Source organism: Canis lupus, chromosome 27 (assembly GCF_003254725.2).
Source record: "Canis lupus dingo isolate Sandy chromosome 27, ASM325472v2, whole genome shotgun sequence".
Taxonomy (NCBI): domain Eukaryota; kingdom Metazoa; phylum Chordata; class Mammalia; order Carnivora; family Canidae; genus Canis; species Canis lupus.
The window spans coordinates 14,027,779-14,050,135 of NC_064269.1; the positions used below are offsets into that span (position 1 = coordinate 14,027,779).

Genomic DNA, 22,357 nt, shown 5'->3' on the forward strand with positions numbered 1-22,357 from the left:
TCCCTTTCTTTTTGTTCTTCCCCTTGTGGTACCTACTAAAACCTTACAGAAGAGATGTATATTCCGAAACTTCTGTGGGCTTCCAAGTGACGCTGAGCATGCTCAGTAGCTAGGGCAGGTTTTGTCGCCAGCAGCTGCCCTGATTCGACCTCTCCAAAAATAGACATTTAACTCTTTGAACTCCTGCTTAGAGATGTAATTCGTCTTGCTCTCTCCTCATTTTCAAGGTTCAAAGGGAGGCAGCGAGGATTCCAAGGTCCCACCGCTCTCCCAGCCAATGAGGAGCCCGAGAGGGAGGAGCCTGAGGCTTCCTTGGTGCAGCTTGAGCTTCTGAGGGATTCATCCCCGTAGATACCGTGGAGTGTGAGCTCTGCTGCATCTGTCACAGCCAACAAAATTAAAACAAAAACAAAAACAAAAAACAGAAGAGGAGAAATGCTGCAGACTATGGAACGCTGTAGGACTTTCTGAAACATTTGCTGGGGATTCCCGTGGAGCATGATCTTTTAAAACCAATTCTTTCTGAAGCCTGTTTGGGTAACTGGGAAAATGACAAATATGCTAAATGCAGCAGCTGATCGGGTGAAATGGACCAGATCGAGTGCTGCTAAAAGGGCTGCCTGCCTGGTGGCTGCGGCATATGCTCTGAAAACACTCTACCCCATCATTGGCAAGCGTTTAAAGCAATCTGGCCACAGGAAGAAAAAAGAAACAGTTTATCCGGCTGCAGAGAACAGAGAAATACTGCATTGCACCGAGACCACTTGTAAAAAACCTTGTCCTGGCGTGAATGCAGAATTTTTCAAACAGCTACTAGAACTTCGGAAAATTCTCTTTCCAAAACTTGTGACCACTGAAACAGGCTGGCTCTGCCTCCACTCAGTGGCTCTAATCTCAAGAACCTTTCTGTCTATCTATGTGGCTGGTCTAGATGGAAAAATCGTGAAGAGCATCGTGGAAAAGAAGCCTCGGACTTTCATCATCAAGTTAATCAAGTGGCTTATGATTGCCATTCCTGCCACCTTTGTTAACAGTGCAATAAGGTACCTGGAGTGCAAATTGGCTTTGGCCTTCAGAACTCGCCTGGTAGACCATGCCTATGAAACCTACTTTACAAATCAGACTTATTATAAGGTGATCAATATGGATGGGAGGCTGGCAAACCCTGACCAATCTCTTACTGAGGATATTATGATGTTCTCCCAATCTGTGGCTCACTTATATTCCAATCTGACCAAGCCTATTTTAGATGTAATCCTGACCTCCTATACACTTATCCAGACTGCTACATCCAGAGGAGCAAGCCCAATTGGGCCCACCCTATTAGCAGGACTTGTGGTATATGCCACTGCTAAAGTTTTGAAAGCCTGCTCTCCCAAATTTGGTAAATTGGTGGCTGAAGAAGCTCACAGAAAAGGCTATTTGCGGTATGTGCACTCCAGAATTATAGCCAATGTTGAAGAAATTGCTTTTTACAGAGGACATAAGGTAAGAGAAATTAAGGTGATGAGTGAAATGTGAGACTCTTCCAGCTGCCACTGCAGTGCTAGATACCATCTGTTGTACTGTTGATGGACCCACTTCTTTAGCGTTTTAGATTTCTATGACATCTAAACCTGTATTGAAATATACGCTTCCTTACCTTTTTAATTACAAGCTCTTAAAGAACCGTGGAGTGCAAACTTTTCTGAAGTTTCATGGAAATAAGATTTTCAGCAATCTAAAAAAGTCTACTTAGCCTCAGTTATCCAAATATGCTCAGAATTATCTCTTAAGCATTTTCTTAAGACTTAAATTCTAACTGGTGCTAGAGCATAAGAAGAAAATATTTGTTTGGAAACTAAACACATTTACATTGAGATGGAAAATTTAGGATGATATTCTTGTTGTTGTTCCTTTGTTTTTCAAGAAAGGGAAAAACCTCTGCTTTAAATGAAAGACAAGTTTAACAATTTTGCATGTCTGGTCAATGGAGTGACCTCAGTCTGAAGAATTATAGGAGAATGTGTCTCACAGATAGCATTTGCATTACTCCTTGTTAATGTTTACCATATTTTGACACAAATAAAGAGAAGCAGTGAAATGAAATTTTGCCTAGCTTTTAGGGAAAAGCTAAGATTAGAGAAGAAATGAGGATGAGAAAAGGAGTTCCAGTGTTATTTTTAAATATTAAAGATTTTCAACATTAAGTAGGCCCCTAAAATAGTTAGCCTAATTATATAAGCTTGCAGTGCATTAAAGTAACTTTAGAATATTAACTATGATGGAAATTTTTAAGGTGATGCATCTGAAATCTTAATACAAGTAAATTAGCAGATGAAATATTAAGGAATTCTAAAGCTTAAAATGGTATTTTTTTTTTTTTGGAATTTTATTACCAAGTAGAATTATTTAATTTTTGAAGCATCATCAATTATCAAAAAAATTTTAAAGTACTAGCAATCTGAAGAAGAAAATTTAAAGCAAATTTAGGACTTCTACTCCCACTTGAAAATTGGTCTCATGTGTTATATTAACCATGCTGATTGGTCATTCCTCTTGAATCATTGAACTCAATGATGTAAATTATAGCATGCTGTAGGCTTCTTGAATTTAAGACAAAATCCAGTAAATTGAGTTAGTTCAGAAGTGCAGTCTAATTACACATATATGTGTCATGTCTCTATTTTTAGATATTTTTGGTGTGATCAAAAAAGATAAGGTTCTAACATTGTTTATTCATGTCTTATAGGATATTATTTAATTTTAACATCTTACACATATAATTTTGAAATCATAACTCTAAATCACTAATATGTATCTTATACCTAACATTATATTGACTGAATATCATAGTTTTTTAATATAATGTTTTAAAATAATATAGGTGTGACCAAAACTGGACAGTAATGGCTAATTCTTATATTGATCCATTTTATTGGTTGTTAGACTCATAGATAATACTATAATAAGTAAAACAAAATAACATGTACTCAAACATAATTTGAATCTGTTGTATGAAGATATACAACAAAATTGCATGTCTTCAAACATATAATATTTAATTTTGTATCTCATGCTGGGTCAATTCTTCTCTTTTTCCCTCCATAGGTAGAAATGAAGCAACTCCAGAAAAGTTACAAAGCTTTAGCAGATCAGATGAACCTCATTTTATCCAAACGTTTGTGGTACATCATGATAGAGCAATTCTTGATGAAGTATGTTTGGAGCAGCAGTGGACTAATTATGGTGGCTGTACCTATTATCACTGCAACTGGCTTTGCAGATGGTGGTAATGATATTTATGCTCAATCTCAAGTATATGTTTAAGATTAGTTCTCTTGAAGGTGTCACTAGTGGTTTTGTGTGACTGAAACTGTGTATGCAGTTATTATTCTATGGTCGTTATTAGTCAGAAACAATGGCAGACTTTGCAATCAGCGTATAAGAAAAAAACACAAGTGGCTCAAAATACTTTTCTAGTTCTGAGATATTTCAGAGATGTCTGATGCAGTGTTTCTGGGAGTTGGCCTTGAGCAATTTTAATTATTCTGCCTAACACAAAATGATTCTCTAGTTTGCATTTACATTCAAAACAAATCAATACCTTCAAAAAGAGTATTATACGAGCCCATGTGTTGTAAACTTCAGTTCTGCACATCCTATGGTTTTCGTCTATAAATATTCTATAACTGGATTGCTCCTGATTTGTGATTTGAGGAACTGGTTGACTACAGGAACAAACCAGGAATATTGTTGCAGGGAGTGTTTCGCGCCATGGAACAAGGTCCCTCTACTTATAGATAATAACAGAAAATGTCCTATGTAACATGAATTAGTGGCATTGTGGAAGCAGGGGTTAGCAAGTTGCAGGCATCTAATTCTATTCTATCACTGTCCCAGTGATTTTTACCAACATTTTCATCCTTTGGGATAACTAAAAAAGGTAAGGGCAAGAAGGACAACATTAAAATGTTGTATAGGGGATCCCTGGGTGGCGCAGCGGTTTGGCGCCTGCCTTTGGCCCAGGGCGCGATCCTGGAGACCCAGGATCGGATCCCACGTCGGGCTCCCGGTGCATGGAGCCTGCTTCTCTCTCTCTTTCTCTCTCTCTCTCACTCTCTTTGTGTGACAATCATAAATAAATAAAAAAATTTTTTAAAAAATGAGGTGAAAGTTTGGGTTGTAATTGGCAGGAACAGGGGGGGGATTAATTAAAGAAGCATCATTTTCTGCTCTTCTTCCAAAAAAAAAAAAAAAAAATTCTCCCTCTTCTTTAAAAACCTCTTGACCAAAATTGACCTAGGTGTTGCGTGAGAGAAAAGGACGGGCTTTGTCATAAGACAGAGCTTTGCCCAAATCTTTCCCCTCTTCCTGCCTGTATCCTCTTAGTCATGTGAATTAAACTTTCTAAAAATCAGTTTACTCATCTACAAAATGAAAATCAGAAAGGTTACTTCAGAGAGTCATTGAGAGGACTTAGTAAAATAATGTTTATAAACTATAGAGCATGCTCTTGATGTTCTTGATGTATGGTGACAATCATTACCTACCAAACAAAGGGCAAGACTAAGGATAGTGTAACAGAATTCACACTATATTACAGTTATTTTTGGTATAAAAATGGAGAATCAATATTATTTGAGGTCATCTAACAAAAAGAAGTACAAATTTACCTTTTCTTTAATATATTAAAACAGTGCATTAATGCTTTAACCAATTCTTATAAAAATATTTGTCAAATTTGAGTCATTCTTAACCTAAAATTGTTCATTTTAATAAATTAAGATTTGTCAATCCTTTGTGATGAGTGCTTCCACAACTTAACTGATTAAACCAATGTATTTAAACCACTAGGAAAACCAAATTTTATCTGTTTTCATATTTTTAAAAAATCATTTTAATAATTTTATATTGAAAAGGGCATTGTTAGTAATAATACTTTTTGTCTTGTTTTGTTTTAAAGATCTATTTATTTATTCATAAGAGACACAGAGAGAGAGAGAGAGAGGCAGAGTCATAGGGAGAGGGAGAAGCAGGCTCCCCACAGGGAGCCCAATGCAGGACTCTATCTCAGATCGTAGGATCATGCCCTGAGCTGAAGGCAGAAGCTCAACCGTGAGCCACCCAGGCATCTCAGTAATAATCCTTCCATAATGAAATAATTACTTTTTCAAAAGAATTCAGAGAAAAAAAGACACATATAAACCTATGGAGCCTGGGTGGCTTAGTGGTTGAGTGGCTGCCTTTGGCTCAGGTTGTGATCCTGGGGTTCTGGGATCAAGTCCCGCATCAGGCTCCTCACAGGAAGCCTGCTTCTCTCTCTGCCTATGTCTCTGCCTCTCTCTCTCTCTCTCTCTCTCATGAATAAATAAAATAAAATCTTAAAAAACAACCACTCTATGATCTTAAGATTAGTTTTACTAAGAAACTTGACAAAGTTATCAGATATTCATAGTGAGTCTCTTTAAATTTATGGATTAAATCTTCATATATAAAGTATATTAGAGATAACCCCAGTGTCAAGATTATGGTGTAGTTGTTAGTCCTTGGAAGCACTGGTCTTATTAGAAAACCCTGAAGTATTCAACATAGAACAGAGAAAATGCAGCTATTAATGGTGACAAATTAACCCCACAGAGACCAGTTAGAAGTAAACAATGTATGCAAAGAATCTAACAATCTTACTTCCCTAAGTGATGTAATAAGATGTTTAAATATAAATCTTACAAATCCTGAAAAGATCTTATTAAACTAAAGAAACATTAAAATTTTAAGTAGAAATTTTGATTATAATTACATTTTTACAAATGAACAAGGTAGTTCTTAAAGCTTCCTTTCAATTTATACAGAGAGAAGTGATATGACAATTACATAGACAAAAAATGAATTCAGATGTCAGCATTATTATGAGTGTATGCTCAATATCTTCTATAATTTCTTTTTTTAAAAGATTTGTTTATTTATTTATTTATTTATTTATTTATTTATTTATTTATGATAGACACAGAGAGAGAGAGAGGCAGAGACACAGGCAGAGGGAGAAGCAGGCTCCACGCCGGGAGCCCAATGCGGGACTCGATCCTGGGACTCCAGGATCATGCCCCGGGCCAAAGGCAGGCACCAAACCGCCAAGCCACCCAGGGATCCCCATCTTCTGTAATTTCTAAAGTTACTACATGTCTACTTACAAAGTTTATTTTTATATATTTATTTTTTTAGATATTTATTTATTTATTCACGAGAGATACAGAGAGAGACACACACACAGGCAGAGGAAGAAGCAGGCTCCATGCAGAAAGCCCAATGGGAGACTTGATCCTGGGACTCCAGGATCATGCCATGACCCAAAGGCTGAGCTGCTGAGCTACCCAGGCATTCCTACTTATAAAGTTTATATGCTTTTTTTTACTAATATATTTGACCGACAATAATTTAACACATGAATATATTAAATTACCATTCTACTTAGATAAAATTACTTATTTTTTTAAGATAATGATATGTCTTGGAGGCTTTAGGTCTTGGGTTTATATGCTGTATATTCTAATCTTTTCTTCAATCTTAATTTACACTTGTGCCCTGCATTGTTAGAGATGAATCAAGTACATGACACTCTGTATTTTAAGGCAAAAATACAGGGATGCCTTGGTGGCTCAGGGGTTGAGCATCTGCCTTTGGCTCAAGGTGTGATCCTGGAGCCGGAATCGAGTCCCACATTGGGCTCCCTGCATGGAGCCTACTTCTCCCTCTGCCTGTGTCTCTGCCTCTTTCTGTGTCTCTCATAATTAATAAATAAAATCTTTTTTTAAAAAGACAAAAATACATGGAAAAAATGGGTGAATAAGAGAGGTATGGTAAAGAGAAAAGGAGAAAAGTAGGATACAGAAAAGAAAGACAAAAGAATAAAGAGAAGCAGGCCACTGTTCAAATTTGATTTGTTATTTAATACTTATCTATCCTTGAGAAAGTTACATAAGCTTTCTATGTCCCAGTTTTCCCACCCTAACTATAGGGATAAGATAACATACATCTCAAGAATTGTTATAATATTATATATAAAGTATTTAATGTGCTTTGAAACAGTCCTTGGCAAATAATAAAAACTTAGGTGAAAGCAGTTATTAATATTTATTATATTCTAACTATGTGGGCACTGGAGTCAGATTTTCTGAGTTCAAACCTGGCTCTTTTGCTTACTAAGACTATGACAATGAGCAAATCATTTTACCCTTTTGTGCTACAATTTTCTCATTTCCAAAATGGGGGAAATTATAGCAGGGTTGTTGTTACAAGGATTAAAGAAAATAACATATGTAAAACTTAGAATATTGCCTGCCTCATAGGAAGTGTTCAATAGAGTTTGCTGGCATGGCCATTGTCATTAAAGGAGCAACACATTTGGAAATGATTAGCAAATCAGAGGTAAAAATGCCAATAGGAGGAAGAGCATGCATAATTTTTCTCCTTTTTTTTTTTTTTTTTTTTTTTTTTGGAGAAGAAAAGAAAACTAGTTCTGTAGTTCTGTGATACCATTTACCTACAACTTTATGTGAAATCTTATGGTAAGGACAGGATTCTGTTTATATTCAAGTTCACGTTATGAATTGCATATGGAATCATGCCATTTTCCCATCAGAAGAGGAGCTTGCAAGTTATCTAGTCTGGGGCCCAAGAATTGCCTATGGTCACACACATGGTTGGCAGAAGCACTAAGGATAGAAGATGCTATATAATTCCTAGAGTATTGCCTTTTTCCCCTTTATCATGCTGCCTCCATATTAGCTATATTGGAACTTGCTCTAGAAGAGATTTAAGTTAGTTTGACACTAAGTAACCATGTGACCAAATGTTTGAAAAAGAGGCATTGGAATAATTATGTATATTTTCTATTTTGTTTTTTTAGAGGATATTACCCCCTTTATTTTATATTAAATATAAAGAGAGACTTAAATTACATTAAGAAAATAGTTAACTGGGAGCTATCATCTCAATTTTTAAATTTTAATTCTAGTATAGTTAACATACTAGTTTCCTGTGTACAATATAGTGATTCAACAGTTCCATATATCACCCAGTGCTCATCAAGGCAAGTACACTCCTTAATCCCCATCACCTATCTCACACATCTCCCCCACCCATTTCCCATCTGGTAACCGTTATAGTTAAGAGTTTGTTTCTTGGTTTGTCTCTCTCTTTTTTCCATTGCTCATTTGTATTGTTTCTTAAATGCCACATGAGTAAATCGTATGGTATATGTCTTTCTCTGGCTGACTCCTTTCACTTAGCATTAAAATCTCTAACTCCATCCATGTTGTTGCAAATGTCAAGGTGTCATTCTTTTTTATGGCTAAATAATATTCCACTGTGTATATATATCACATCTTTTTTTATCCAATCATCAATCGATGGACACTTCTGCTGCTTCCATAATTTGACTATTGTAAATAATGCTACTATAAACATAGGGGTGCATGTGTCCCTTTGAATTAGTGTTGTTGTGTTCTTTAAGTAAGTACCCAGTAGTGAGATTACTAGATTGTAGGGTAATTGTATTTTTAATTTTTGAGGAGTCTCCACACTGTTTTCCACAGTGGTTGCACCAGTTTGCCTTCCCCCAACAGTGTGAGAGGGTTCCTTTTTCTCCACATCCTTGCCGACACTTGTTTCTTATGTTTTGGATTTTAGCTGTTCTGACAGGTGTGAGGTGATACCTCATTGTAGTTTTGATTTGCATTTCCCTGATGATGAGTGATGTTTAGCATCTTTTCTGTGTCTGTTGGCCATTTGGTATCTTCTCAGATTTTTAATGTTATAGGCCATTTTTCTTCTCTTCATATCAAGAACACTTCTGGGCAAGGCCAAAGAAAGCTGCTTATAGGTCCCTCCTGACAGACCTTATCGCAGACATGTAACAGGGAAGAAAGTCTCTAGGCCTCTAGCACTGCCAATCATGTCTGCCTGTAGGTGGTCTGCTAGCGTAAGGTGGCACTTCAAAAGTAGCAACTGAGAGATAACTGCTTTTTTGGAATGGAAGTGAACTTTATCATCACCTAGTAACAATGGGTGATGTTTTTTATTCCTAAAATATACCTCTAAAAAGATTATGTCTATAACTCTTGTTGTATTAGTGTCTCATATTCTAATGTCAAATTATTGGAGTACAATTTTATATTGTGGGTCAATTTTTTTTTAATTTTTTATTTATTTATGATAGTCACACACAGAGAGAGAAGAGAGGCAGAGACACAGCAGAGGGAGAAGCAGGCTCCATGCACCGGGAGCCCGACGTGGGATTCGATCCCGGGTCTCCAGGATCGCGCCCTGGGCCAAAGGCAGGCACCAAACCGCTGCACCACCCAGGGATCCCTGTGGGTCAATTTTGATATAATTCCTCTCCTGTTGACCAATTATTGTAACGGTAATTAGCAAAACATATGAAAGACATACTTTTTAGCTCTAATTAGCTATGTCACATACGTATATTAAGTAGCTATAATTTTTAAATATAACATAGATGCCATAAAGGACCCAATCATTAGTGTACCACTCAATGAATTGCCACATACACAAAATCACCACTCACAAAAGATAGAAACATACCTTCATCCCAGAACCCCCACGCCTTTCCAGTTTTATTCCCATCCTCAGCCCCCTATCTCATCCTCACTTTTTCCTGCCCCCAACATGCCACAGTAAAGGTACTTATATTACTGACATTAGTGTTTGCTGGGTTTAAAACTTGTATAAATAGTATCATATGGTATATATGAATTCTAGTTGCTCCACAAACATTTGTCAATGTTTGATGTCAGTCTTTTTCATTTTACTGTTCTCATGAGTACATAGTAGTACATCATTGGGGCCTTAATTTGCATTTCCCTGATGACTAATGAGATTAAGTACTTTTTATTTATTTATTAGCCATACTTCTTATGAAGTACCAATGAGTGTTTTGTTCACATTTAAATTGACTTCTCTGTTTTTTTATTGATTTGTAAAAGCTTTTATGTACTCTGTAGTGTTACTTTCATCAGACACACACACACAATCTCAAGTACTAGTTTTCCCACTCTATTCTTACCTTTTTAGTCTCTTAACAGTGTATAAGAGAAATTCAGGGATGCCTGGGTGGCTTAGTCGTTGAGTACCTGCCTTTGGCTCAGGGCAGGTTCCAGATTCTCAGGTTCGAGTCCTGCATCAGGCTTCTTGCATGGACCCTGCTTTCCCCTCTGCCTATGTCTCTTCCTGTCTCTCTCTCTCTCTTTCTCTCCCTCTCTCTGTGTCTCTCATGAATAAATAAATAAAATCTTTAAAAAAAGAGAGAAATTCATAATTTTAACATAGTTCAGTTTATCAATCATTTTTATGTGTGTGGTTAGTGGTTTTATTTTTGTTGAAGAAATACTCTCCTCATCCAGGACTATGAAGATATTCTCCTATTTTATCTTCTGGAAATTTATTGGTTTTTCATTTCACATGGAGATCTTCAGTTAGATTTGATAATTATATATGGTATGAGGTAGGGGAAGACCATAAGTTTTTGCTGAGATTCGTCAAGACGATTAAGGTAAAATGCCAATGAAAAGAAGTAAACTCTTTTCCAAAGAAAAAGTACAGAGGAATATCCTATTTTTTATTTTTTAAAAAATTAATACATAATTTTTAGAGCAGTTTTAGGTTTATGGAAAAATTGAACAGAAAGTGTACAAAGAATTCCAAATATCCCCTCTCCTCCACAGTTTCTCCTATTATTTACATCTTATATTTGTGTGGTATATTTGTTACAACTGATGAATCAATATGCTTGCATTATTAACTCAAGTGCATAGTTTATATAAGGGTTTATTCTTTGCATTGTACAGTTGCATGGGTTTTGACAAGTGTATGACATAACCTTAGTTTTTAAATCCTTTCTCACCTTTTCAATGAACAGATGTCACCATTTTCAATATAATACTTTTTCATAGTGGAGCTGAAAAGTAGCAGTAAAATGAGCAGATATAATATTATTACATCCTTAAATGAAAAACATTTGACAAAATATCTAAAATATTTGGTGAGGAAAATAAAATGTGTTGACCTATGATACAAAATAAGTGAGTGCCTGAGGTCATAAATTTATATCCTGACACTAAGGAATCTGGCTTTTTCATAGAGGTTATGCAGTTGGCGATTGTGTGCAGGACAAAATACTACTGGCACCATACTCATAGTACCTGCCAAGAAACAACCAGTAGAATAAAAGTCAAATGAAATCTGTCCACAGCTATTTGTAATTTTGTTGCTAAAAGCATGAAGAAAACCCATTAATCTGCCAAAGCAACATGGAAAGTACCATGCCATATCAAATACAAGTCCATCTGTGCTAGTGTTTTTCCTTCTTAACAGAGGCTGTTGATGCAAGCTGCTACTCAAACCCCTTTTAACCCAAATTCATAAAATTCCATAATTATTTTAGATCATCAGCCAGATTCTCTGTGAGCCAAAACTATTCTTAGAAATTTAACTGATACAGCAATTCATTATTTTGGTAGCTTGCTGAAAATCCTTCGGTCATTTTTTTGTGGCTATCTAAAGTTTATTACACTTTTAAATGTACTTAAGAATATCTACATTCCGTTCCCAGTCCGTTCCCAGTCTATCTATCCAATCATGTCTTTGACTCCTCACTTCTACCAGCATTCAAAGCCTTTTTCTTTTATCATTCTTAGGGAAACTAAGTAAATTCAAGGGACCTAACGGTAGTTCTCAGAGCAATGATTGACAGTAGAGCTAGGAGCATATTGGACTATCATAAAAGGTCCCCATGAATTCTGATACTCAAGTGAAATCTGTGCCTGACACCGTTCCATACCATAACAAGACTAGGCTATTGATCATTTAATTGACATTGCTTGAAATTTCCTTTCTCTGTGCCATTGCTTATGTTGTTCTTGTGGTCTATTAAAATTGTACATAGTCTTCAAGGCCTCTCTCACAGTGTGCTCCTCCATGAAGCATTTCCTGACTTTTGCAGCCAGAAATGATTTTTGCCTCCTGCAAACCCTGCATATAAACTCTCATCACAGACTGCTCTGCACAGTTATTTAGGAACTTATATTCTTTCTCCTACCAAACTGTAAGGCCCCCAAGGAAACAGTCTGAAAATCACATTTATCCTTGCATGTCTTATAACACCTTGCCTAATTTCTTGCATATGAGATTTTTCGGTAAATATCTGCTGAGTAAATTTCACCTTATATTTTGCATGGATCCCTTTCAAACTCAGCTGAGCTGTCTATGAACAAGTGAAGGTAAAAGTATCTGGTGGTCCTAGCAGGGCACAAGTTAAATATCTGTATTGTCATAGAGAAGGAAAAAAAACCTTTACACTGAGATAAACCAGAGAAAAATATATATCAAAATGGGCCTTTGGCTATCTATATCATTATAGTATTTTCATTAATTTTCATTTAGAGCTTTGGAGGCCCATCTATATCATTATAATATTTTCATTAATTTATAGTATTTAATTTAGAACTTTGGAGATACTTTATAGAAGAACAAAATAGAGAATCATACTGATGAGAAGTCTAAAGTAATGACTGTAGAGAACAAATTAAAAGAATAAGACTAAATTGAGTACATATTGCAATAAAATAATGACTAGAGAAAATAATAACAGCTAACATTTAGAGCATTTATCATAGACCATGGATTAGGCTAATACTTCATTTGTGTTTCATCTTTAAGCCTCATAACAATCCTTTGAGATAGAATTATTTAAGATAGTTGTATTAATTCCCTCATCGACATGAGAAAATAGGCATGGAGAAGATAATTGGCTTGTTCTACTTATCTTAACCATTTGTCAGTAGGTGGTAGAGCCTGGATTCAAACCTAGCCTAACTTGTACTCTTCCCTGTAATTCTGCATTGACAGTAATTTAGGATGTTCATCCATCTGTCCATTTCAGTATACATTAAGGGGTACTATGTGCTAGACACTCTGATTTGTACTGGGAATAAAGAAATCAAAATGTAGTCTTGACCCTTAAGGAATTTATCGTCCGTTGGAAAAGCCAAACAAGGTTTTCCAGGGAAAACTGTATTAAAGAGTTAACTTTCTTGAAGAAAGAACTAGGCAAAAAATGAAAGGAAGTAGGTTAAAGTAAAAAGAAATGATATATGCAAATACCAAAGGATAAACAGAGTATTGCATGTTTGAGGTGCTGTGGACCATAGATACAGTTTGGGTGAAATAGATAAACCGAGTATAGATTATGAAGATCAGCCAATTTTCAGGTTCCTTTTTTGAAGGAACCACACTAGAAATATTTGCTTATATTCTAGTTATTAGTATTTTATTTACCAAAACAGTAGTATTTTATTGCCTAGCCATAAGAGGGGTAGAGACCTGAATTTGGAAAGGATTAAAAGAATGCTAAATGAAAAATTAGTCTTAATTGTTAACTAAGTGTTCTAACTCTCCTAGAAAAATAACAAAACAAAAGGAAGCTTTATTTATTTTTTTTAAGATTTTAAAATTTATTCATTCATAACAGACAAAGAGGAAACTTTAAATAAAATCTACTATAGGGACACCTGGGTGGCTTAGGAGTTGAGCCTCTGCCTTTGGCTCAGGGTGTGATCCTGGAGTCCTGAGATCGAGTCCCACACTGGCCTCCCTGCATAAAGCCTGCTTCTCCCTCTGCCTATATCTTTGCCTCTCTCTGTGTGTCTCTCATGAATAAATAAAATCTTTAATAAGTAAAATCTACTACAAATACTATATTTTCAATAATTCATTAAATTTCTAGGAAATTGTTAATACTAATGGAATATTTACAGATGGTTTCTTTAGCTGCAATTTCATTTGTAAAAACAAAACAATTACGTGAAAAAAACTCAATAATTTTGTAATTTGCTTTTAGATCTAGAGGATGGCCAAAAACAAGCTATGGTTAGTGAACGGACAGAAGCCTTTACCACTGCTCGAAACTTATTGGCCTCTGGAGCTGATGCTATTGAAAGGATTATGTCATCATACAAAGAGGTACTGGGCATTCTTATCAGATTGATTAAAATAAAATATATGAAAATCAAGAAAAATGTAAATTATCAGATATACTTAGCATTTTATTTTTATTTTTTTTTTAATTTTTATTTATTTATGATAGTCACAGAGAGAGAGAGAGAGAGAGGCAGAGACATAGGCAGAGGGAGAAGCAGGCTCCATGCACCGGGAGCCTGATGTGGGATTTGATCCCGGGTCTCCAGGATCGCGCCCTGGGCCAAAGGCAGGCGCCAAACCGCTGCGCCACCCAGGGATCCCTACTTAGCATTTTAGAAACATATCTTTTCTCTACTAAAAATTACTAAGAGTATAATCAATATAAAGGACAGCAACTCCCAAGTGTATTGCTGCTAACACTCTGTAGTTTTTACACTCTTAATTGTAACTCCTCTTTTTCTGTCTGTAGTATAACATATTTGTTTTTAAACTAAAAAAAAAAAAAAAGTCTATTAAGTATGGATTCTGGAAACAGAGCACCTAAATTTAAGATCTTGCTCCAGTATTTACAAAGTATGTGAACTTGATCAAGTTCCTTGACTGTTTCCTTATCTGTAAAGTAGAGATAATAGCATTACTTGGTAGGATTGATGTGAGTTAATACACCTAGAATATTTCAAACAACACATGTGGGGCACCTGGATGGCTCAGTGGTTGAGTATCTGCCTTTGGCTCAGGTCCTGATCCTGAGGTCCAGGGATTAAGTCCCATATCAGGCTCCCCACAGGAAGCTGCTTCTCCCTCTGCCTATGTCTCTGCCTCTCTCTCTCTGTCTCTCATGAATAGATAAATAAATAAAATCTCTTTTAAAAATGAAAATAAAATTAAAAATAAACACATGTTTAGGGACTCAGTAACTGCTAGCCAATAATATTATTTATATACCTTGCAAACTTTTACTCATCCTTCATGACAAGTCAAGCCTCACTGACCACATATAAAACTGTCTTGTGATTCTACTTTATTCTCCCCTTCCCTGCAATGTCTGGGGCTTCCTTCTCTGTGTTCTGGTGCTTTACCATGTTATAATTTAACATTTCTTCACTAGATCCTGAGTGGAAAGCAGCAACGATTTACTTATCTTTGCATTTATAATATTCATTTTAATGCTTGGAATATTGTATGTGGTCAAGAAATATTTGCTGAAAAAATGGTAATAAGACTGGCAGATATCACAGGATTAAAATCAGAAATTATTTATTTCAGATACATGATATTCCCATGGCCAGTCATTTTCAGCATTAATTGCTCTTGTGGCTTTTGTCATAATATGAATCACCAGAGCATCCTTATAAATTCATCTGCCAATTAAATCAGCTTTAAATAGACCATATAAAAGAGTAACAAAGTTTAACTGTTTAAAACTTAACTGTTTCCTTATCTGTAAACAAACAAAGTTTGTGATTTGCTGATTAAGTTTTCAGTCTCATTCAGTAATTGATTTATTGAATTGGGTTTTGTTTCTTTTTAAAGTAAAACCAATTTTTTAGGACCAAAATAACTCCATTTAAAATTTTTTGTTCAGGGGTATTTGGGTGGTTTAGTTGGTTAAGCGGCTGTTGGTTTTGGCTCAGGTCATGATTTCGAGGTCCTTGGGATCAAACTCCGTTTGGGGCTCCATGCTCAACTGAGGAGTCAGTTTGGGGATTCTCAATCTCCCTCTGTCCCTTCCTCTGCCCCTGTTCGTGCTGTCTCTCTTTCTCACTCTCTCTCTAAATCTTTTTAAAAATTTTCAAATAGTAATTTTGATAATCTGGAGGTACAGTTTTGGGGATAGGTTTTTTTGATGTAATAAATCTCTTCTTAAAATTAAATGACAAATCAAAATTTAATCCATCTCATATTAAAATAGTTTGCTATCTAAAGTCGCAGAAAGTATATTGCCTAGTTTTTCTACATTGTATCCAATACAGGAAATAGTTGCATTTTGCTTTATCTCCCTAAATGTGCTTGGGATCAGAGAATGCTCAGTTCTAAAGAATCTTATTACCGCTGTGACAACACATGAAAGCACCTTGCCTTCTCTCTTCTCTCTGCTAGTTCCAAGGGAACAAGATTCCTTTTTAGAATAAGAGTCCGAGGACAAACTCCCTGCCATGTATCCCAAAGTAATTCGTCCACAGTCAAGTTCTCAGTTTTTTTCAGATGCCCTGCTCACTCCACCCTGCATCCTAGTGTATTAACTCATGACCTCCTGCCTTTCTTTAACTGACCCATACATTTAGTTTCAGATTTTTTTCTCTAGGCAGATAAATATATTTACCCTAGTTTTTTTGAATCTGTATTTTGTTAGTTCTTAGCCCTGTTTTCCTCCCCTTGGGAACTCAATAGATTCTTCAAGATAACATTTTAGAAATTACCCCTTAAATAGTTATAACATTAACATGTAGAGATGCAGTGGAGACATGTAGTAGAAGGCTTTTGATAGAAGCATCTACTCATTTATGGCTTATGTTTTGCACGCACATAGATCTTACACAATGTCAGCATTGTTTTATTCCACAGTTTAATAGTGACCATGCCTTGCTTATTGGTACCAATTTCCTAATAAATATTCCTATAAGGGAATGGTTTTTGTGCTTTCCTTTTCACTGAGAAAGATGGTCTTGACAGGAGATGAGACACCTTTCACGTTACCCTGTTAACAAGGTGTTCTTTTAATAGAAAGACAGCAGGAGATTCAACCTAAATTGGGCTACTGGAAGAATAAGAGCAAGACACCATTCTATTGAGTTTTGTGGATTAAAGCAGAGATTTATCTCATTTTATAATCTCACCTACAATAAAAGTCATATCATGTAAATTATGGTTGGCTTGAAAAGAAGTGGAATTCTGGGATTTAGACTGAAAAGGATTTGAAGCTTTTCTCTGAGCTCACTCCCAATATTATATCCTCTGACAGGTGTTTCCTTTGGTACGTAAAGCTTAGGACCCTATTTTGACAAACAATCTGACTCAGAAACATTCATTTTACAATAAGGAAAAAAAACATATTTTTCTTTTATTTAAAATATTTTATTTTAAATTGAAAAAAGATACTAAAAAAAGGATCATTATGACCTTAAGCTTTTCACAAAATTTCTAATTTTCTGGGAATGAAATTTGTGCTGTAAATGGAGCCAAATCAGAAATTTGACTGAAAGATCTTTAAGCATTCTTTACAATGTAAAATCTGTATGTTGTATTTTGAACCCTGACTTGAATGAATAATTTTTTACAGGTTTTGTAATTCCAATCAAACTTATATTGACACCTTGCTATGTTGCTCCCTTGGTAAGCCTTTTACTGTTACTTTTTACAGTTATCAGATGTATTTTTTTTCATGTGTAATAAAATAGGATCTTTAAATCAAGGAACTAAGACGATTGCGTATCTTTTTAAAAGTCTATCTTGAGTACATTAACTCTATTTTACCTCTCTGTGTTGCTTTTAGATCACAGAATTAGCAGGCTATACGGCTCGAGTATATAATATGTTCTGGGTCTTTGATGAAGTAAAAAGAGGCATTTATAAGAGAGCTGCTGTCATGCAAGAGTCTGAAAGCCATAGCAAGAATGGAGCTAACATAGATTTACCCCTCACTGACACGTTGGAAATCAAAGGTATTAAATCAAATGTTTTATATTTTCCTATATTTAAATGTTTGCTTTATCAACAGAACCAAAAATTTCCACAAGATAGCTTTTAACAGTTACAAAGAACCAATATTGGCTTTTTAAAACAGTTATTCCTAAAGTTAACATCACAATGTAAGGAGTGGTGACTAACGTTACCATAAAAAAATTATGCAACTTGTCTTTAGGACAAATTTCTAGCATTATTTTTAGAAACTGCACATATGGCAGAATGAATTGTTTGCTTTTAGAATTCAAATACAGAATTAGAGCTAACATCTTATTGTTCTTCATTATTCTGTTTTTAAACTTGAGTTTGATTATCACATCTTTAAAAATTGTACTATGCCTTGTCTTAATTCCCTTTTTGCAGCACTGTATTTTTTCTGTAGGAAAGGTCAATTTAGTGAAATAAGTAATTGTAAAGAATATGGCTGAGTTATATGAGACAGAGCTTATCTCATTATCCTCTCATTATGACACTGACATTAGATTACTGTAAAATCATATTTCTGAGACAGTTTCCAAATATATGTGTCAGAATGCCCACATTTACATTAAAGTTTGCTTTAGATGTAGATGAAACTTGTAATAGCTTTTATAATTTAAACTATTCCTCAACTTTTAGGAAGAGTTATTGATGTGGATCATGGAATTATTTGTGAAAATGTTCCCATAATTACACCAACCGGAGAAGTGGTGGCTTCCAGGCTAAACTTCAAAGTAAGATGATATTCAAGAATCTTCTGATTGTTGCCATCACACTAATACAAAACAACTCAGAATTCATGTCCTTTATGTTAAATACTTGGAGGAGCATATGGAAAGGAGGGGAAATCAAGAAAGGTATGCATAGTGGCTCAATTACAGAAGCAGTTACTTCCTCAGAAAGCAGAGAAAGAGAAATTTGATTTCTACTGCTTTTTTTTGCCAGATTGAAAATCAGAATTTCTCAGTGCACTGAGGGTCTATACAAGGTAACTTTTGGGAACAATAGAAAAATTTCTCAGAAATTAATATCTGGAAATAAATTTTAATTTTTTCCTTATAGGGATTATTCAAAGCACGCAAGTCTATGTTGTAATATACTTACTAAAACATAAGGAAAGAGGTCCTTAGCAAGTTTACTTCTGTTATTGTATATTCTTTCTCTAAATTTAATTTATATTTCCAATAATCACATCTTCCATTTGGAAAAAAATAAAGGATTCATGGATTGGAATTTAGTTTTTAATTTTGTTGAGAGTAAGAGGTATTTGTTATTTATTGTTCTATGTCTTGATAATAAAAACCAAGATGTAAAAATTGCTTAATAAACCTAAGGCCCTAATTTAAAGCATTGTAAAACTTCAACATACATTTTGCAATTCAAGTACGTAACAATTTGCTGATAAGCATTAATGACTATAATGCAGGCATCTAATTGTAGTTGAAACAAAGACATAATTGGACTTGGTAACAGAATTAAAACATGACAATACATGTACTCATGATTTTAGTATGGAATTCAGTGTCTAGGTTTAATTATTGAAGGTGCGTTTTCAAATGACTAAGGGTTCTGGAAGATGATAAGTACTGAACAATGGGAAAATTCTGTGTTAATAAATTTGAGAGGGGCACCTGGTGTGGCTCAGTTAGTTAAGCATTTGCCTTCGGCTCAGGTCATGAACCAAGGGTGGTGGGATCAAGCCTGGCATCAGGCTCCCTGCTCAGCAAGGAGTCTGCTTCTCCCTCTCCCTTTGCCCCTCCACCCTGCTCCTTCCCTCTCTCTCTCACTTGCTTTCTCTCTGTCAAATAAATAAATAAAATCTTATACAATAAATAAATAAATTGTAAATATAAGAGAAATTGTGTTTTAACTACAATTTGGCTAGGCTTTATTTTTCCATTTATAGACCTACAGAGTGATTTAATTATTTGGATGTGGTAATGAGTACCTATTAGGTGTTAATGATGCACCATAATCTTCAGTAGATTTGAAAGAAGACATTTGAAGAGGCATACATGGAATGTTTAATTACCCACTAATAGTTTAGCAATTTTTAATTTATGACTTTTTATATAGAATTTGTCAGGTTAGGTTTTAAATATCAATTCTTATTGCTCCATATACTAAATAGAGTAAGAGTCATTGAATTCTGTTACCTACTAACTACATTATTATAGATACATCACACTCTTTCTGTGAAAAAATTCAAGGTTAATTTTTTTTTATAAAAAATGAATCTTAAAATATTTAATCCAATGGAAATGTCATGAATTTTGAGGTTCTACAAAGATACATGTTAACATAGTACACTTTATGATAATTGGTATTTTTCTGGCTCCGAGAGTTTTATTTAAAGTGTCAGGTCCCTAAAATTTAATAAAAGTTCTGTTTCCTCTGTATGCATTGACAAACAGATTTCTAGATGAAAACCTTCTCACCCTTTTGTAGACATTGTGGAATTAAAAAGTTGGAGAAGTGGGACACCTGGGTGGCTCAACAGTTGAGCCTCTGCCTTCGGCTCAGGGTGTGATCCGGGGGTCCGGGATCGAGTCTCGCATCAGGCTCCATACGAGGAGCCTGCTTCTCCCTCTGCCTGTGTCTCTGCCCCTTTATCTCCGTCTCTCATGAATAAATAAATAAATCTTTAAAAAAAAAAAACTGGAGGGACACCTGGGTGACTTGGTGATTGAGCATCTGCCTTCAGCCCAGGTCGTGATCCTGGAGTCCCAGGATCAAGTCCCACATCAGGCTCCCTGCGTGGAGCCTGCTTCTCCCTCTACCTGTGTCTCTGCCTCTCTCTCTGTGTCTCTCATGATAAATAAAATCTTTTTAAAAATAATAAAACTGGACTAGAAAATCCAATGAATGGGGGAATTATTTTTGCTTCACTCTTGGTGTTTACTAAACATAAGAAAACTTATGCCACTAAAATAATACGAATGTAGAAAAGGCTTCTATTATGACTTAACATGTGTTAAATTTCTGAGAATTCCTAATAGAGAATGATGCTATTAAAATATTTTGTGAATATGCCTCTTGCCATGGCACATACCTTTAAAAAAATCATTTGGGAAGTATTTATGCTTCTACAAAATTAAACTTCCTTAACTCTCTCCCGAGTGAAAGAGCACAGCCAATCACAAAATTAATTCCTTTGGGGGCTCTTCCCAGGATTTTCTTTGAACTTTATCAAAATAGCTTTTCAGTTTGGCTACAATTAGGGAGGAAAAAAAGATCTACAGTAAAAATTTTATTTTTTAAGTTTTTAAAAAAGATTGTATTTATTTACTTGTCAGAGAGACAGCACGTAGCTGGGTGGGAGGTGCAGAGGGAGAAGAAGAAGCAGGCTCCCCACTGAACAAGGAGTCCTAAGTGGACTCAACCCCAAGACCCTGGGGATCATGACCTAAGCTGAAGGCAGACATTTAACCAATTGAGCCACCCAGGCGCCCCTAGTAAAGTGGTTAGACTCAGTCTCACTCCTGTCTTATGTCCTTGTGGCAGCTGCTTCTAGTACCTAAAAATGCTCTTCCTCCTCCTGTTTTTCCCCTGTCACCCAGGCTCAGGTGAAATACCTCCTCAAAAAGGATTTTCCTGACCACCCAATCAAAAAAAGTGCTCCTCACTCCCGCCACTGCCTCCAATCCCACAATACACCATCTTTCCCAAACACATCCTTCTTCTTTTGTTATAATATCATTTACCACCACCTCATCTTTTGTTCACAACTTTATTGCCATCTTTCCCATTAGAATAAGCTCCATGAGAACAGAGACTTTGTGTTAGGTAGCCCTGTATCCCTTGTGCCTAGAAGAATGTCTGGCACATGGTAACTATTCAATTGGTGTTTACTGAGGAAATGTCTAATTATTTAGACAGAATATACATCTGAACCATTTTTGCTTTATGTATACTTATTATATACATTCCTAGTTCCTTTATCTTAACCCTGTTCCAACTCTTCTCTTTTTCTTCCCTTCCTCCCTCTCTCCACCACCTTCTTTGAACAAAAAGATTTCAGTGTGCATTAGACACAATGTGTAGACATGGAATTGACCCCTTATACTGACATAATCCAAGTAATATAATGTTTTTCATCTTTGAATTTTCAATATAATATATTTTATATCATTAATACTTAGATACCTGCATCCATATATACAAAGCTTTATCTACAAGCATCTGTAGGTTTTGGCCTCTCATACTTTGATGCTATATTCACTTTTTTTTTATATTCACTTTTTAATCACCATTATAAAATATTGTTTGTTCTTAGAAATGTTAAATCTGTTCTTGGAGCAAATTTTTAAATTCTACTCGTTTTCCTTGTTCATTCCAATACTCTTTAAGTATCAAACCAAGATAACTACCTGATCCTATTGGGTGGAATGGGAACTCATGAAATTTAACTGTTTAAATTTAAATGACAAAAAAGATGGAAGATTCTAAAGAGAAGCATCCACTTGATAATGGATAAATAACTTGTGATATATATATATTTTATATATAAATACATATATATGATATGTGTGTGTGTGTATATATATATGTTTTAATTCATTCCTAGACATGAGACTAAATTATAATCCTCTTTCTTTCCTCTGTCTTGGTTTGGTAAATGTATTTTTTCCATCTATGAATAAAACAGAATTAGAATCATTTCATCTCTACGATTATGGGGTTTTGTGATTGTGTAACATTTCAGACTGCTGAAGTATAA

The 22,357-nt window shown here is 35.3% G+C and overlaps 1 protein-coding gene across 2 annotated transcripts in view; it reads left to right on the top strand.

Moving 5' to 3' along the window:
* ABCD2 (ATP binding cassette subfamily D member 2) overlaps window positions 1-22,357 on the top strand; it is a 68,138-nt gene that overhangs the window by 4,909 nt on the left and 40,872 nt on the right. For both annotated transcript variants that reach the window (XM_049102645.1, XM_025455600.3), the window contains exons 2-6: window positions 228-1,488; window positions 3,091-3,271; window positions 13,895-14,016; window positions 17,468-17,636; window positions 18,277-18,371. In XM_049102645.1, coding sequence (XP_048958602.1) covers window positions 550-1,488; window positions 3,091-3,271; window positions 13,895-14,016; window positions 17,468-17,636; window positions 18,277-18,371 — 1,506 coding nt within the window. In that variant the 5' untranslated portion in view covers window positions 228-549. The remainder of the gene's footprint in view (window positions 1-227; window positions 1,489-3,090; window positions 3,272-13,894; window positions 14,017-17,467; window positions 17,637-18,276; window positions 18,372-22,357) is intronic.